Below are 16,756 nucleotides of genomic sequence, written 5' to 3'. Positions count from 1 at the left end.
ACCTTGTGTAAAGGTTTTGGTTGCCACCTTCAAGGTCCCCGCTTAGTGGAGAGTGAGCTGGCCTTTGTGGTTTACTCACTAGAGAATAGAGTGATACCTTTGTGGCGTTGGTTCGCCTTCGTGGCATCACACCCCTCCAACATAGATGTATTTATCCTCAAAAGGAAGGATCTACGAGAATTAATCCTTGTGTCTATGTGCGCTTCACCTTCGGTTACCTCTACCCTTTACCACCTTTACTATGTGTATCTTGTTTACTTGCTTGTATGCATATTTTCATATAGGATTGTCCACTTAGTTGCACATCTAGACAATCTATATTCTTGTCAATCCTAAATTTCCTAAAAAGATTTATGGTTAGCACTTATTCACCCCCTCTAGGTGCACATACGATCCTTTCGATAGCCTACTAGTTTAGACACCTGCAAACCTAGGTCCTTCCCTATATAAAGGACATAGAGAGCCGCCACATAAAAAACACAACTCTTTCTCTCTCTCTCTCAAAACTCTTGTGATATCCATCACCATTCATCCACCATAAACGTACTCTAGCAACCTTTTGAGTTCGCCCTCGAGCACACTCAAAGATAATCCATCCAGCACACACGGGAGTAAGGTCTTTACTATACGTCCAAACCTGTAAAAACCCGGTGTCTGTGTGTGCTACCATCTAATCCTGCTGAACAACAAATTTACTAACAGGAAAATACAATGAAAGTTGGCATGCCAGATATGAGCTTGCGTGTTTAGATTAACTTTGAGAGGCTCAGATGGTGAAATCAATCATCTACATCAACGGCGCTACCACCACTCCTAGTTAGGCGTTACACTTTGGTACACACAACCTTGTCACCAATGCCTCAGGCGAAACCTTCATTGTCAGCATCGATCCGACAACTAGGATAAACTTGCCTTCGCACGAGATCAACTTGGGCCACGACACCGGCCGTAGACTAAATTGCTCGTCCCCGAAGGAACGGCTGGTGGAAACCTTTAGTCTCTCCCCAATCTCCGAGCATGACTCAAAGAGTGCGGGGAGCTCTAAAGGTAGCGCGCAAGAGGACTTCACCATCAACGTGCCCCCCTCCCAAGTTGGGCCGAATGGAGCCACCGATCGGCTTGTGTCACCCACGCTGGCGTGATTGTACGATCCACAACCGATCTCTCTAACGAGATCCACCAAGCACAGACTTCCGACCTTTGCGAGGGGGAAATCAAGGAGATCATCTCCTAGGTTGGTTGAGGCGCAAGAGCGTTCTAGCTCCCCCAACTACAACTCGAGAATGTAACACAGAGCTGTTGTTGTTACGCCTGTCAAACTTAGCAAGCCAGTTAACACGCCGTGGCAAACTTAGTAAAAGCAAGATAGTTTATTTCTTATTTCCCGATTCAGTATGTTGAGGGTAAGAAGACATGTAAAAACTTAGGATAAATACATTCACCCCTATACATCAGGGAAAAACTTTTCTCAATGCTACAATTATGTTAATCCAACATGTGTACTGAATTTTCCCTACTCAGTTTGTCCCTATTACACCGCACACCCATTTTGATGTTAAAATTTTAACTAACATAAGGTGTTTTATAAAATTACACTGTGGTATTTGTATTAGGAAAAATGTTTTCATTGATATATTTTTTATGCCAATTATTATTGCTTAGATTGAAGGTCAGAGTAAGATCAGGAAAACTGTTACACATACATAGTCAACAGAGTATACTCCTAGTCAAAATACTCCTGGTACTGTGTACGTGGCCATTTGGTAGTCCTTGTTGTTGGACATTTGTCTACTGATGAGGTGCCCCTCGACACGGCCACCACCTCTGCTTCCAGAACGACTACGCAGACGGCCACGCGTCCCTTAAACCCACCTTCATCTCTGCTTTCCTCTGCTCCGACCACCCCGCACTTCCATTTTCCCACCGCCCTCGCCGACAGGAAACACAGATGGATCCCAGCGCCGCCCCCAACTCCGGCGGCGACCGCGACGCCTCCACCCCGAGCAACACCACCGTGACCCTCCCTCCGCTCACCCTCCGCGACGTGCCCCGGCTCACCGCCGCGGCCACCACCGCCACGATCCCCAACCCCATCTCCAGCCAGCCCTACTTCAACCCGCCCCCCACCTTCTACATCTCCCCGGGGGACGTCTCCCTCCGCCACGCCTTCTTCGACCTCGCCACCGGCCACCCCAACCCGCTCGTCGCCTACCGCCGCGCCGGCCCGCGCGGGAGCCTCGCAGTCGACCCGGCCCGCGCCCGCGCCGCGCTCGTCACCTGCGGGGGCCTCTGCCCGGGCCTCAACACCGTGCTGCGCGAGCTCGTTGTCGGCCTCCATGAGCTCTACGGCGTCCGCCACGTCTTCGGCGTCGCAGCGGGCTACCGCGGCTTCTACGGCGCCGACGACGACCACGTGCTGCTCGACCCGGCAGCCGTCGACGGCTGGCACAAGAAGGGAGGAACCGCGCTAAAGACCACGCGGGGTGGCTTCGATCTCAACAAGATCGTCGACGGCATGGTCGCGCGAGGGTATACTCAGGTCAGAGCAACTCAAACACACAGTTCAGATTTGACTATAGACAGCGATGCTTTACTTCCAATATCACTATGATTTGCGATGACTTAATATCGGGGTGGGCTTTACGCACTGAATGCTTGACCATTAACTGACTTAAGATTATACTAAGCTGGACTTGCTCTAATCTACTGAATTTGTCTCTTAAATTTCGGAATGCCTAGGGAGCAGTCGACTGATAATTCCTTACGTCTCAGTCGACACCAGGGACATGCAGCAAGCAGCGAGCAGCATCGCACCTCTCGATGAATGACGGCCATACGCAGCAGCATGTGCACATCAGTGCATGCACACCGAGCGGACATGTTTTGCTACCTAGCTACTAACCTATTAATTTACACTTGCACATCGTTGTCAATTTAAACAGAGTTAGCTCACAACAGTTTGAATTCCACTTAATTAGCTTACTACCGCTGCTCCTCACAACTTAAAAAATGTTCACCGATTTTTTTTTTTAAAGGAAAGTTGCTTTAAACATTTTCTAAAATTTAATTGGAAACTATCAGTGATTTAAAATCAAAGAATAAGGAAAAAAATCAATGACAAAAATATGGAACCCAAAAATATGCTAATTGCGTATTTCTTGAAAAAAATGCAACTCATAATAAAAACCGGTTGCTACTTACACGTTATTGGAGAAAAGTGTAACTCGTATTAAAAAAGTTCTAGTTGCACATTTCTTTTTAGAAAAGTGTAAATTGTATCGATAACCGGTTGCTAGTTGCATATTTCTTGAAAAATAGTGCAACTCGTCTAGAAAAAACTTCTAGTTACACATTTCATTAGAAAAGTGCAACTCGTATCAATATAACCGGTTACACATTTCTTCATGAAAAAGTGCAACTCATATTTAAAAAAACTTCTTGTTGCACATGTCATTAGAAAAGTGTAACTGGTATCAATAACCGGTTACACATTTCTTCATAAAAAGTGCAACTCATATAAAAAACTTCTAGTTGCACATTTGATTAGAAAATTGTAACTCTTATCAATAACCAGTTGCACATTTCTTCATAAAAAGTGCAACTCGTGTAAAAAATACTTCTAGCTGCACATTTCATTAGAAAAGTGTAACTCGTACCAATAACCAGTTGCACATTTCTTCATAAAAAGTGCAACTCATAAAAAAAACTTCTAGTTGCACATATTTCTAGAAAAGTGTAACTCATATCAATAACCGGCTGCTAGTAGCGCGTTGTTTGAAAAAAAAAGTACAACTTATATTCAAACCCAGATGGATTTGCACATTTCTTTTAAAAAGTGCAACTCACATCGAATATAGCTTGCTAGTTGCATATTTCTCAAAAAAAGGTGCAACTCATATAAAAAATCGGTTGCTAGTTACACGTTATTGTCGAAGAAAGTGCAATCTATTTAAATGACACAAAATTAGAGAAATACTACAGGCATAAAAAACAAAACAAGAAAATACATAGAAAGCATGGTTGCACTTTTCTTGATGTGATAGGTGCACATTATTTTAAATGTGCAACCTGGGAAATGAAAAAAAAGTATGCAAATAATATGAATAATGAGAAAGAAGTCAAAAGGAAAAAATCAGCACGAATGGCGTTTAATTAATGGACAAGATCAACTATATAAATCAACCGTAGTGACAGCTATACAGGAAACAAGTTTCATCCTAGTGGTTGCACAATCGCTGTGCGACACACGAGGGCGTGGTATCGACTCCTAGCGCGCCCGCCTTACCGCTGATTAATTTTTCCCACCTGAACAGCGCACTTTGCACGAATCTTGAAGAATGATCTAACGGTTCTCAGGTCGACTGAGACATAAGAAGATCTCAGTCACCTGAGATTTAGCAAATCCCCTTAAATTTTCAGTGATGACCAATGTAATATGATTTCAGTTACCATGATGTAACCTATAAAATACACCTTTAAATTAGAGTTAAGGCTGTGCAGAAAAGTTTAATAAGGCTCATGACTATCCATCTGACTTAGGAGTAAGACTTTATTGTGGTCACCTACTATCGAATTGTTCAAGTGCAATGGAATCAAATGTGTGCTGGTTAACATGCCAACTGTTTCTATTCTTCGTATGTTGATCATACAACCTATCATATCCCTTTATTTTTCCAGGTCTATGCGATTGGCGGGGATGGCACCATGAGAGGAGCTGTGGCGATCTTCGAGGAGATCAAACGGCGTGGTTTGAGCATATCCATTACAGGGATCCCAAAAACTGTGGACAACGACATCGGCATCATAGATAGGTCCTTTGGATTTCAAACTGCAGTAGAGATTGCCCAGCAGGCGATCGACGCAGCACATGTGGAGGCTGTGAGTGCGGTGAATGGCATCGGCCTTGTCAAACTTATGGGCAGGAGCACGGGCCACATTGCTCTTCATGCCACCCTGAGCAGCCGAGACGTTGACTGCTGTTTGATTCCTGAGATCGATTTCCATGTTGAAGGGAAGGGAGGCCTGTTTGAGTTTCTTTATGAAAGGATAAAGCAGAAGGGACATGCTGTCATCGTGGTCGCTGAAGGTTCTGGTCAGGAATTGATTCCCCGGACTGATGAGCAGAAGCGGGAGCAGGATGAGTCCGGCAACATGTTGTTCCTTGATGTTGGCCCCTGGCTGAAATCTGAGCTGGGTAGGTGGTGGAAAAGAGAACACCCTGGTGAGTTGTTCACTGTGAAGTATATTGATCCTACCTACATGATTCGTGCAGTCCCAGCAAATGCTACTGATAATCTGTATTGTACCCTGTTGGCGCATTCCGCGATCCACGGGATCATGGCTGGGTTCACTGGCTTCGTACCTGGCCCGATAAATGGGAATTACAGCTACATACCTTTGGAGGATATCGCAGTGGCCAAGAACCCAGTCGATGTGAATGATCACAAATGGGCATGGGTTAGATCAGTCACAGATCAACCGGATTTCCTGAAGCCCTAAGACATGAAGTTATGTGGTGTCATGAAAGTACCCTCTCTGGACACTGTCAAAATCATTTTGATTTGATCTAGCAGTAGTTGTTTGTCTCGTGATTTCGGTTCTTCAATAAGATAAGAGAGAGCTTGTTCTCTGGTTTATCAGGCTGTGGGTGTATGTCTTCGGAAGTACTTGTAACTCTATTGTAAGTACGATTCTCGTAAATACACTTGGTGACTTTACTTGGAATGGTGTTTGGACTTTGGAGGATTGGGGACAAATGGTGACATTACTTGGAACCGTTACTTGTTTATTCTTGCAGGTACCAACGCATTTTTGTTAGGACGTATATACTCCTGTGTGAAAACTCAAAACCTGATCTGGATATGGACACAAAGGTGAATGTTTTGCTCGTACGTTCTGTATAATAATTAATATAAAATAATTGTTCGTACTTTAACAACAAGGCCTATTAGCTCAGCTGGTTAGAGCGTCGTGCTAATAACGCGAAGGTCACAGGTTCGAGACCTGTATGGGCCACAATTTTTTGCATCTTGTTTTTATTCTTATTTTTCGTATAATAGTAACTCCTGAACTTAATCTTGACTGTCAGATGACAATACTGGACAGCTGCAATGTTCTCTTTCTGTAGGTCTTGATTCGTTGTCTTCAAAAGCAATCCACGTATGCTAATACTCCTCCCTCTAAAAAATAACTGTCGTTGATGGCAAATACTGTCTTTTGCAACCAGGTCACTGCTACACATCTCACTCTGAGGTGTCCATTTTCTAAGCTGGTGTGGGCTGAAAGATCGGTGGACAGGCATCAACCGAGATAGAGTGCAAATGCTAAGAAGGAGATGCCGGTGGCAGTTTATGTAATGTGGAATATATGGAATGAGAGAAACAGGCGTATTTTCCAGGGCATCGAAATACAAGCGAAGGGAGATTGAACTGCTAGTTCTTTTTTCCTTATGTTTCGTTTTGCATCTTCCAGGCTGAACAACATCTGTATAACTTTTGTAAAGCTGTTAGTTTTTTCCTCCTATAATGCAAAGGCAGAACTCCTGCCATACAGTTCAAAAAAGAAATGTTCACCTAGAAACGGATATGAAGGTAGTACATTACAAACGGGGTTCCTGTTTATACGAGTCACCACAGGATTTGATAAAACTCATCTTCATATAAATGTAAAAGTAGTGCTTTCAATAAAAAAAAAACATTGCTCTGAACTGCTTTGTCTTGGACGATCAATTGGAGAGATGCGCGTCAATCCTATCTTTTTCCCATCTATGTAAAAGTAACTTCAAAAGAGAAGGCAAGGGCTCATTCCAAAGGGAAATTCGGGTTTAGTACTTTTGCTACTATATGGATGCCAAACTCGGACATTAGCTGTGTTAGCTTTTTTTCTTTAATGCATCATTAGGATTAACATATACATGTGCTGATCACCTATCAGTGCACCTAATTCTCTTTAACAAAGAGATCAGGAGATCCACTTACAGGAAGATGAAGTATTCCCCTTCTTGCTCGTTGCGAGGCACGGGCATGCTGCGATGTTGATGGAGGTGGTGTGCTGCGAGACGGAGTGGAGGCGTCGGCAGCGGGACCCTCCTAGCTCCCGGAGGTGGAGATGGTCTTAGACGCCGTCGGCACGGTCCTCGCGGTGGCCGGCGGTGGTGCTCCGGTCTTCGATCCCATCGGCACCCTTTTGGATCGGTTGTTAGGGGTCCGTTACTTTCACGTATGTGTTTTTCACTCTCACCTGGAGAGTTACGACCTCCTCCTTTTTATATGTGGCGCTGTGGGACCAGGGACCGAAACCAGTTGGTTTTGGGTGCCCCGATCAGGCACGTACGTGAGAGGAGAATTTGTCTCCCTTATTCCTCTCGGGTGGTTAAACCTGAGATCAATCCCAACATTCTCCCCCTTGATCGTAAGGTTAACAAACATCATAAGTCCACTCTCAATAGGAACAACGTACCAAAGTAAGGTGTTGAAGTGGCCAATGACATGCCACTAAACCTCAATACTTATAGTACACCATCCTATCTTAAAATGGAAAACATAATACTTTATGGGAGTTGGTCCATTTGACGGTCCTTATTTCCGGGATCAAAAGGCTTTCTAGCAACCCATGCCGGCAACATAATCATAAATAGGAGTGACTAGGCCTTCGATAAACGGATCCCAAAAGCATATAAAACATATTTATACGCTTAACAACAATAGTTTGATCCTGGATTCTATCTTTCACAACATCAAACATATTCTCAATATGGTTTTGGCAACACCATTTGACTTGTTGTTACTTGCATAGAAAACTGCGTGTTCATAATGCAGTAAGTGGCTTTAAATGTTGTCTACCACATTAATTTCGGGAAAACATTTTGACATACACCTGCCGATAGCCTCTTAACATGCCACATAGCTAATTGCATCATTATGATGCCATCAATGTCATTTTTGGAGCTTTTCCACGATATAACTCCATATGCGAGGGTGAGGATGTGACATGACGTGGAAACTTTATTATCCACACACCTCGCAAAACCAATATCTGAATAACCCACGAAGTCAAGGTTACTAGGCATATTACAAATGAGCATGTAAACATTATTATCTTGCATGTATCGCAAGACATTTTGACGGCTTTTTCAATGTTCCATTTATGAACTTACTGTATTTGCCAATTATCCCGGTCGTAAGTAGGGCATGTTCATTCTTGAATACACAAGTTGCTTCTGACAACTGAAGCATAAGGAACCCCCGTTATCTGATCAGTTTAAAATGGTTCCTTGGACATTGAAATGCCCATCTTTATTGCCCTTAACATTAGTAGCAGGTGAGATAGAGTACTAGTACATAATATTTTCTTTTCGTACTCTATTTCCGTATGTCATCATAATGTAGAACTTATACTCCTTTTGGACTGGACTTATATCTTGGGGAGCCTCAATACATCAAGGTATGAGGCATTACCAAGATCCTTCATACCATAATTAGAAGATTGAAAAACCCCTGGATAGCCAATAAGATTCAATCTACATAAAGTAGTGAAGCTTACTCCCCCTCGTCTTGAGGTAGTATTGTAACATTCTTTGTTTGGTCCTTTCAAGATTTCCTCAGAGTCACCTTTTTTTTTGTGTGGAGCCATATACGCCCAACCATTATTTGACTCACTCAGCAAACTCTATTAAGTTCCGTACATCACTAAAGCTCATTATCTTCATCATACATTGCAAATGTCACCAAGATAAATGTTCACACACATTATTTATCACATGAAAATTGTTGAGTTCAACACCAAGTGTTGTATTAGGGACTACATAACTCTCAACATAACTAATGTGTACGAACAAGGATCTCATGGAAATTCTCCTTAAGGTTCATGTTCATAAGCTCCAGTTCTCCATGATCACTTTATATGGAGAACATGGCTGCAAAAACTCGATAATGCTTCATTTCAGTTCTAAACCACAACACCGTTGGGCAGAAGGTGGAAAAGAACTTGATTAAATTAATGTGGCACATGATTATAAACGACGTTGGTCAGAAATGTAACCATAAGCCACATGCTACACCATAGACAACATTAGAATGGCAAACTTGCCACTTTATCATTCATGTCTGTTTCATAGTGTTCATAAGGGAGTAATATCACATTAACATGAAAAGGAGTCAAAACATTAGTGTGATTTTTCATTCATTCACTCTCCAAATAGGACTTCTCGTTGGTTCCATCATACTCGGAGAATTAAATGAGTGCAATGACCCATATTAAATGAGACATTCCCTTTCCCCCTTCGAAATGTGGTAAACTTACCACAATTTCGACGAGATCTCATTTCTCACATTTCTTACATCATAATTGTGTCATAGCACACATAATCATTACAAAAGATACATGCCCCGAGGACACAAAAATGCTCACCATATGGTGAGACTTACATAAAAAGATTGCGTTCCAAAGAACAAAATGTTCATATAGAAGCAAGTTGTCTTACAATGCTTTATTCGTCAATGTCCTCATAGAAGAACCCCTTGTCCATTGCTTAAAATAGATAGCATCTTTATGAGCATCATTATAAACATAAACATCAAGAAAACTTGTGATGAGACGAATCAAAACAAGGTCATTTGTTGTTCTAATCCGTATCACCGTTGGGCTGAAAACGGAAGAGAACATTATCATTCATAAAGAAATGGGTTATGACAATAATCAACGTTGGTCAGAATACTATCACATACCATATATCATACGCTCATAATTAAAATCTCTATTCAAAACTTCTCGTTGGTTCCATTTTGACTAGAGAAACTTAAAATCACATAATGACTAGTGAGAACATCTGGTAAATTTATAGTTCATCACTAATCATTTTGTCTTCAACCTTTGACTCCATAATTTCAAAAACATCAAGCAAACATGTCAAGGTTTATCATTACAAACTTGAAGGCATGGTACAAAATACCATTCATTCTGAATATTAACAATGAAAATGACATTTCCATGAATGACATTCACACCGAAAATAACATTATCATCAACTATAAGTATTGTCCAAATGACTTATATTAAGTTACATCACGGTTCACCAAATAATTGGTGAACAACAATAGTCAAATAGAATGACAATACATGAGCATGATGCACATTACAATCCTCTAAAGAAACTTTCTTCAGAGAATCAACATCATTATGAGCCTTCATCACCTTCAGTGCATGTCAAAAGACAAAACGCACCGACATAATACTTGGACTAATTTCTCAACATTATTTGGTTACATAGTGCAGTGCGGAAAACCGAACAACACGAGGATCAACTTTTTCTTAAGGTGGCCTAAGCCCATTAGTGATGATCCTATCATCAAGACATGCCATAATTATGACAACAACATAAAATCAAAATAATAACCATATCATTAAAATGCCATGGATTAGTAGATAATACCTTCCCATTTTGCTCATAAAAACTAAACAATATTTCCCTCTAAACATAAAAACCTGAACACTTTATCAAAATATAAGCAAAACATTCTCATGGGTAATAAATATCAATATTATTCTCAACGTCAATTGATATTTAAAATGATAGTTATCAAATGTCACCAAAAGACATTAAAAATTTGTCAAAATTTTAAAATAAAATTTCCCGTGGGTTTCATTTTATTTAGTAAAATCAACATGTTCATTTAACATAATTTTCAGGCAATTACAATCCATCTAAACAGTGTAATCATAAGCATTATATATAAATCGTAAAAGCACTGAAAAGACTGAAAAGCCACATTCTTCTTTCGGCCCAAAAAACTACTGCAGCCCTTAACAACAATACCGCCCTGGGCGTTAAAACATTAGGGAGGCTGCAGGGAACCTGGGCTCGGCCTTCTTCTCAGATTTGGTCCAATAAGCGTCTGAGGCCTGTTAACACAGCAGGCCAATCTAGGCTGTCGGATCAAAATTGACGGCCCAGATTCGTCTCAGTTAGTGCAAATACACCGGCCGGTCAAACCCTAGCCCGATTCCTCCACCTCCCCTGTTTTTCCGCGAGGCAGCGCCGGAGGCAACCGGCGGCAGAAAAACGACCGTTCCCGGCGGCGCTGTGGCTCCGCTCGCCGGAGCAGCGTGCTGCGGATTGGATTCCGTGCGCTGCTCCGTCGAGTGCAGCCGGTGCGTCGCGTCGGTGGTGCGGTGAGGAGGTGGTGTCGCACGCCGGCAAGCCAGCGGCCGAGCGATGACGGCGAGGTGCAGCACCCCGGTGCCGTCCATTCCGCGCAGAAGCGCGTCGTCCCGCTCGTCCTCTCCGTGAGAAGGCGGCGTCGCGGCTTGGTGTAGCGCGCCGGCAAGCCAGCGATCGAGCGACGACGGCGACCGGTGGCACGGCGGCCAGCGGCGCCTCGTCCATCCCGCGCGTCGTTTCGCTCGTCCACAGCGGGTCCTCGGCGAGCCCCGAAAGGAAAAGGCGACGGCGTGGCGTCATCAGTGGTAAGATCTTGATCCCCTTCTCATCAATTGGGTGCAAATTTTTCCTTTCGGGATTTATGGTTAGGATTCATCATCAATTTGGGGATTTTCTTTCATGGTTCAAAGTTCGTGCTCCCCAAAACACGAGTAATTGCTTACGTAAGCCGTAAGTAGAACAACGGCATGATAAAAGTAATTAACCAGGGCATAAACTTGACTCCAAACATTAATTTCGGTTAATTGAACTTGATATTCTGGTTACATGGAATTGACATAATAGGGGGTGAACCCGAGCCTAACAACAACAATTCAATTTTGTTAAACAAATCCATCAGACATAGACATTATAAACAGATCGCATTAGGGTTCCATAATCAAGACAAAACATGCTTAGGGCACTTAAGGTGATCAGATCAGCTCTGATACCATTGTTAGCTTTTTTTTTTAATGCATCGTTAGGATTAACATATACATGTGCTGATCACCTATCAGTGCACCTAATTCTCTTTAACAAAGAGATCAGGAGATCCACTTACAGGAAGATGAAGTATTCCCCTTCTTGCTCGTTGCAGGCACAGGCATGCTGCGATGTTGATGGAGGTGGTGTGCTGCAGACGGAGTGGAGGCGTCGGCGGCAGGACCCTCCTAGCTCCTGGAGGTGGAGATGGTCTTAGACGCCGTCGGCACAGTCCTCGCGGTGGCCGGCGGTGGTGCTCCGGTCTTCCGATCCCATCGGCACCCTTTTTGGATCGGTTGTTAGGGGTCTGTTACTTTCACGTATGTGTTTTTCACTCTCACCTGGAGAGTTACGACCTCCTCCTTTTTATATGTGGCGCTGTGGGACCAGGGACCGAAACCAGTTGGTTTTGGGTGCCCCGATCAGGCACGTACGTGAGAGGAGAATTTGTCTCCCTTATTCCTCTCGGGTGGTTAAACCTGAGATCAATCCCAACAAGCTGTACTCTCTGTTGTGAGTTGATGTCATTTTCTGTGCTGGTGCTGTATTTTGAAAAGCTAAGAGTGCTTTTCCAAAGTTTCAGTAATGTCCCGTACATATTCCATCCGTGCTAATTTCCAGAACAAATAAATGGGATATACCCCTGTGAATCGAGAGGGCCCAATTTTTTCCTATAGAGCAGTACTCCAAACAGTAGAGAATGTTACAGGGTGAGGTGAACCAACCACCTCGAGTAATCACCACTGGACAAAATATATCTACACCATGTACAGAGCAGATCACCACCTCCCCAGCTTCCTCATGCCAGATACACTAGCTAGCTAGTCTTCGGTGTTTTTTCACTTCTTGCAATCTTTTGTTACTCACCACCATGGCTGCAGCTGCAAAGAACCCACTCAAGACTCAGATCAAATTGGCTCGATTTCAATCGGCAGACCTCTCGGGAACTCCACGTACGGGTATGCCATTGGAACGTCATCGCCGTCGATTTTCCATCTGCAGAGCGCCAAAATTGTCAAGAAACTAATACAAATATCAATCAGCACTGTAAATTAGTATAGAGATTCAGTAAGCATTCATCTCCTCTACTCTGAAGAAAAAACAGAGATGCAGTGTCTACTGTCACAATCAGATAGCTGCAGATGTTTGGGACCTCATTTGGTACCACTCAACTTGCATAGCCTACTTATTGAAAACTCCATGCTGCCATGTTTGCACAGTGTGTGGTCGTCTGATACCATGTAGCCTTGTTGCCATGTATTACTATTTGTATGATAGAGGCATTAATCTGTGTACATGTTGTTAATCAACGCGGTCCCAAGTGTGTCGTTCAAATCTAATCCTGGGTTTTCTCTCAAAATGCCGTGCATGTTCTTCATTTCTTTGATTTGTGGCTCTCACTAGATTACTGGTTAACCTATGCATCGCCTAATCCAATAAAATAAACATGTGCTCTTCTTTTACCTGAAATTGAGCACAAGATGATGAACGAAGAAAGCAGCCTCTACTTTGGCAAGTTCTGATCCAGGACAGAGCCGAGGGCCACCGCCGAATGGCGTAAACTTCTTGCTTGTTCCTTGGCTTGCTCCCTGTTCCATCAAACAATTCAATTATCATAAACATGAACTGGATCATTAGCTTCGATTCATCAAGAAGCTAAGAAAATGAAGAAGCAAAGCCAAGGATGCTGGCTTTGAGTGAGGAATCATGGTTAGGACCATGTACAAAAGGCACTACTGTCTCAGCCTAAAGCCTGCTTGGTATCTGAGGATACCAGCATAGTAATTATGGCATGGGTTAGTTGGACACTCACTAATTAAAGGTAGCAATTAGTTAGAGTACACCTTTAAAGAAGATTCTCTCAAAGCTACAGATAAGTTCTTCTGATTGGTGCTCTAACCTTTTTTATTGTATAGGATTATATATTATAAAAAACGTATTATATCAAAGGTAAGCATCCCAATAATAGCTAAGCTGCATGACCGAACTGTTCTTGATCATTGTTCAGTACCAACATAGATTTGCAAGTACTGAGGGTCTCTATGGTAATCAGACATACCTCCCATCTGCGAGGCTGGAACTGTTGAGCATTTCCATGAAGTGAGGGGTTCAAATGAACAGAACTGAAAACAGGTAGGACCTTCCAGCCAGATGGAATCAGATACTCTGCAACAGAGCAAGAAACAGGGCCACAAGCTTTTGAGCATCTTCTGTTAAAATCTAGGTGTTTGAGGAATAACAATGCTCACAAATCAGGAACAAAGGTGCCCTTTGCCTGATCCATTATCATGTGATGAGCACAATGGGATCTGCAAGGAAAGCCTCAAGTTGGGTTAAAACTACCTTTGTATCTGACGTCTTTGAGAGCCTTCCTGTGGACAAACTTGACAATGTTTCCACATCTCAGCGCCTCATTGATAACCTGAAAGGACATCCACATATGTATCATTGCACCATTCCCATTATTACAGACCAAATTAAGACTCTTCCCCCTTTGACCCATCCTTGCAAACTGTTCTTACTCTCAAGTCAATATTCAGATATAGGCAGGCATATATGTCAATGATCTTAATAAGGAAAAAAATGCATCTACATCCTAAAGCATTCGCTGAATGATTATCATCTCACATGTTGGGTATATTCCATCTTCTTGTAGTCCTCAGAGCTCAGGCACTCCTCCTTGCCTTTGGTAGATCTTATGCCTTCATGCTCCCTCTGCATGCATAGCATGTTCGCATATAGTTAGTGACAGGTGAACAACTACCAATCATCTGTGGATTCACCATGAGGAGCATGATGATGTACCTTTACTAGGTCTAGATCTGTAGCTGATTGTCCAAGGAAGTATACAACCATGGAGATCAAGAGTGAGGTGGTCTCATATCCTCCTAGTAGGGAGTCCAGCACAAAGCTCACTTTCTCCTCATCGGAGAGCTCATTGGTTGACAGGAGCACATTGAGGAAATCATCCTTCTTGCAGGAGCCAGTTTTTCTCCTCTCCTCAATAATGCCCTTCACAGTGCTTGATATCCTCTTCCTGGCCTGTGATCACCATACAATAGAACCAGTGTTGGAACAATATGGCATCCATATATGCATCTTTAATGTAAACTTGGTATAGTACCAGTATAGATGTGTACTAGTTTCAGGAGCTTCATGTATGGTAAGTACATAAAAAAGGCTTGAAACTTTGACAGAAATTAAGAAAAAGGCTGAAGCTGTTTAATTAAATAAATTGATTACCTGGACAGCTCTGGCATAGGGGGTCCCTGGGATGCGAAGAGGGAAAGAGATGAGGCCCTTCATGAAGGTGAGGAAGTCCTCCAGTATCATGGCAGTGACTGGCTCCTCTGGTGACAGCCCCAACACCTGCTTCACTATCACACTGAATGCGAACTGTGCTCACCCAGAAGAAAGGTAAGAAATAAAATAAAGAACCTGGTCAGTCAAAGCCACCTTTGGAAAACATTCATGCATCAGGAAGTAACAGCATGATGATGTAGATATAGGTAACATGTGCAGAGATTTTCCCCCATGTTTCATGGGATCATGTCTCTCTGTCTAGTAATGACTAGCCAGCTAGCTGTGGTTTTAGTAAGTAGATGCACTTGGTATGGTAACAAACCTTCCTTGCCTCATCACAGAAGGTGATTTTGCTGGCCTTGCCATGATGCCATGACCCAACTATGTGCAGTGCAATCTTTTCAATGTCACCAAGGTAGCTTGGCTTAAGCTTTGTGGAGGTAACCAGCGCTAGAGCAAGGGTCCTGAGCCTCTTGTGGTCCTCCCCCAGGACCACCAGCATGGAGGACTTGCCCAGTATGCCATGAATTGGCTTGGGGTAACTGCACTGGAACAGCTTCTCCTCATTCTGCAGGATGAAGTGGTTCAGCTCCTGGTCACAGGACACTATGGTGGGGGTGCAGAACAGATGGGACTTGAACACCCTCCCATACCTGCATCATCACACCAAAAATGTTAGATGCTATCATACTCTTAGCTAGTCTTCTGCTATCTTAGTTAGTTGCTATCTTACCATTTGTCATGAACAAGTTTTCTACTGACTTGTACTTCACAAACATCGATATAACTCTACCACACTGTCAAGTTCATATGTACTTACAGCCTTCGAGTTAAGAATAAAAGAAACAAGCATAAAGCTGCTGAGACAGGACAACATGCACAACATGCATCGCCTTTTGCTGCCACATGAAGTAATGATAAACAATCCTACGTACTTAACTGCATAGATAAGAATCTGTGGTGGTGGCGATGAATGATAGTAACACAAAAATGCTACTGCTGATTACCTGGAGCAGTGATCATCCAGGAAGCTGCCCAGTGTGTTGGAAGCATGAGGGGTGAGGAACCTCAGGGTCTCACCAACAAGGGGCCATCCGAAGCTGCCCCTGGGAGCCCTGGGATTCAGGAGCAAAGGTAGGAAGTGGCTCATCACCAGCGTCAGGAGCAAGGAGAACAAGATCGCCGGAGCAGCCAGCACGAGCTCTCCCACCATCATACTCATCATACCACAGCGCGGCTCCAGGAACCAGAACCAATCTTTCCTATGGTCTCATCTCACAAGCTGCATGGCGCCGGCCTTGCTTGCCTCTCTGTCTACCTGTCTAAGCTATCATTCACTTCCTCACACTCTCTTTCCTTCTCTCTCTCTAGAATGGAACGTGAGGGGGGAGGTTATATAGTGGTAGGAGCAACCGAGCAAGGGCAGGAAGGATCTTGGCAAAGGGAGAGGGAAAGGAAAAATAAGGTTGCCTTTCCGTTTCTTGCTTTGGCCTTGTTTATCTTTCAAGTAGTACCACTAGCAGTACTTGCTTGATCTCTGTTTTTACCGCAGAG

At 43.2% G+C, this 16,756-nt stretch overlaps 2 protein-coding genes and 1 non-coding gene across 3 annotated transcripts; 2 read left to right on the top strand and 1 right to left on the bottom strand.

Annotated features, from left to right (window-relative positions):
- The first annotated feature begins 1,906 nt into the window (after positions 1–1,906).
- LOC124675635 (ATP-dependent 6-phosphofructokinase 2-like) lies at positions 1,907–5,705 on the top strand. The gene is made up of 2 exons (XM_047211700.1): positions 1,907–2,539; positions 4,678–5,705. The coding sequence occupies exons 1-2, from the start codon at positions 1,949–1,951 to the stop codon at positions 5,497–5,499; spliced, it is 1,413 nt and encodes a 470-aa protein (XP_047067656.1). The 5' UTR covers positions 1,907–1,948; the 3' UTR covers positions 5,500–5,705.
- Positions 5,706–5,941: 236 nt separating this feature from the next.
- Positions 5,942–6,015, top strand: TRNAI-AAU. The gene has a single exon. It is a non-coding gene; the product is annotated as a tRNA-Ile (tRNA).
- Positions 6,016–12,512: 6,497 nt separating this feature from the next.
- On the bottom strand, positions 12,513–16,538 carry LOC124678291 (cytochrome P450 724B1). Its single transcript, XM_047214204.1, has 9 exons — positions 16,210–16,538; positions 15,525–15,855; positions 15,143–15,295; positions 14,705–14,941; positions 14,528–14,614; positions 14,243–14,321; positions 13,959–14,065; positions 13,364–13,488; positions 12,513–12,895 (listed from the first exon to the last, which is right to left on the bottom strand). Exons 1-9 carry the CDS (start codon positions 16,425–16,427, stop codon positions 12,808–12,810), a joined length of 1,425 nt encoding a protein of 474 aa, XP_047070160.1. The 5' UTR covers positions 16,428–16,538; the 3' UTR covers positions 12,513–12,807.
- Positions 16,539–16,756: the final 218 nt, after the last annotated feature.

Source organism: Lolium rigidum, chromosome 7, assembly GCF_022539505.1.
Source record: "Lolium rigidum isolate FL_2022 chromosome 7, APGP_CSIRO_Lrig_0.1, whole genome shotgun sequence".
Lineage (NCBI taxonomy): Eukaryota > Viridiplantae > Streptophyta > Magnoliopsida > Poales > Poaceae > Lolium > Lolium rigidum.
This window is presented reverse-complemented; position numbering and strand designations above follow the sequence as displayed.

Bases quoted from the DNA above. Each gene is read 5' to 3' on its own strand.
- LOC124675635 (XM_047211700.1), top strand. From the start codon at position 1,949: ATGGATCCCAGCGCCGCCCCCAACTCCGGCGGCGACCGCGACGCCTCC. The intron at 2,540-4,677 runs GTCAGAGCAACT...TTATTTTTCCAG, and splicing joins TCGCGCGAGGGTATACTCAG to GTCTATGCGATTGGCGGGGA.
- LOC124678291 (XM_047214204.1), bottom strand. From the start codon at position 16,427: ATGATGAGTATGATGGTGGGAGAGCTCGTGCTGGCTGCTCCGGCGATC. The intron at 15,856-16,209 runs GTAATCAGCAGT...GTGATGATGCAG, and splicing joins CTGGATGATCACTGCTCCAG to GTATGGGAGGGTGTTCAAGT. The intron at 14,615-14,704 runs GTACATCATCAT...CTATGCATGCAG, and splicing joins CAGATCTAGACCTAGTAAAG to AGGGAGCATGAAGGCATAAG.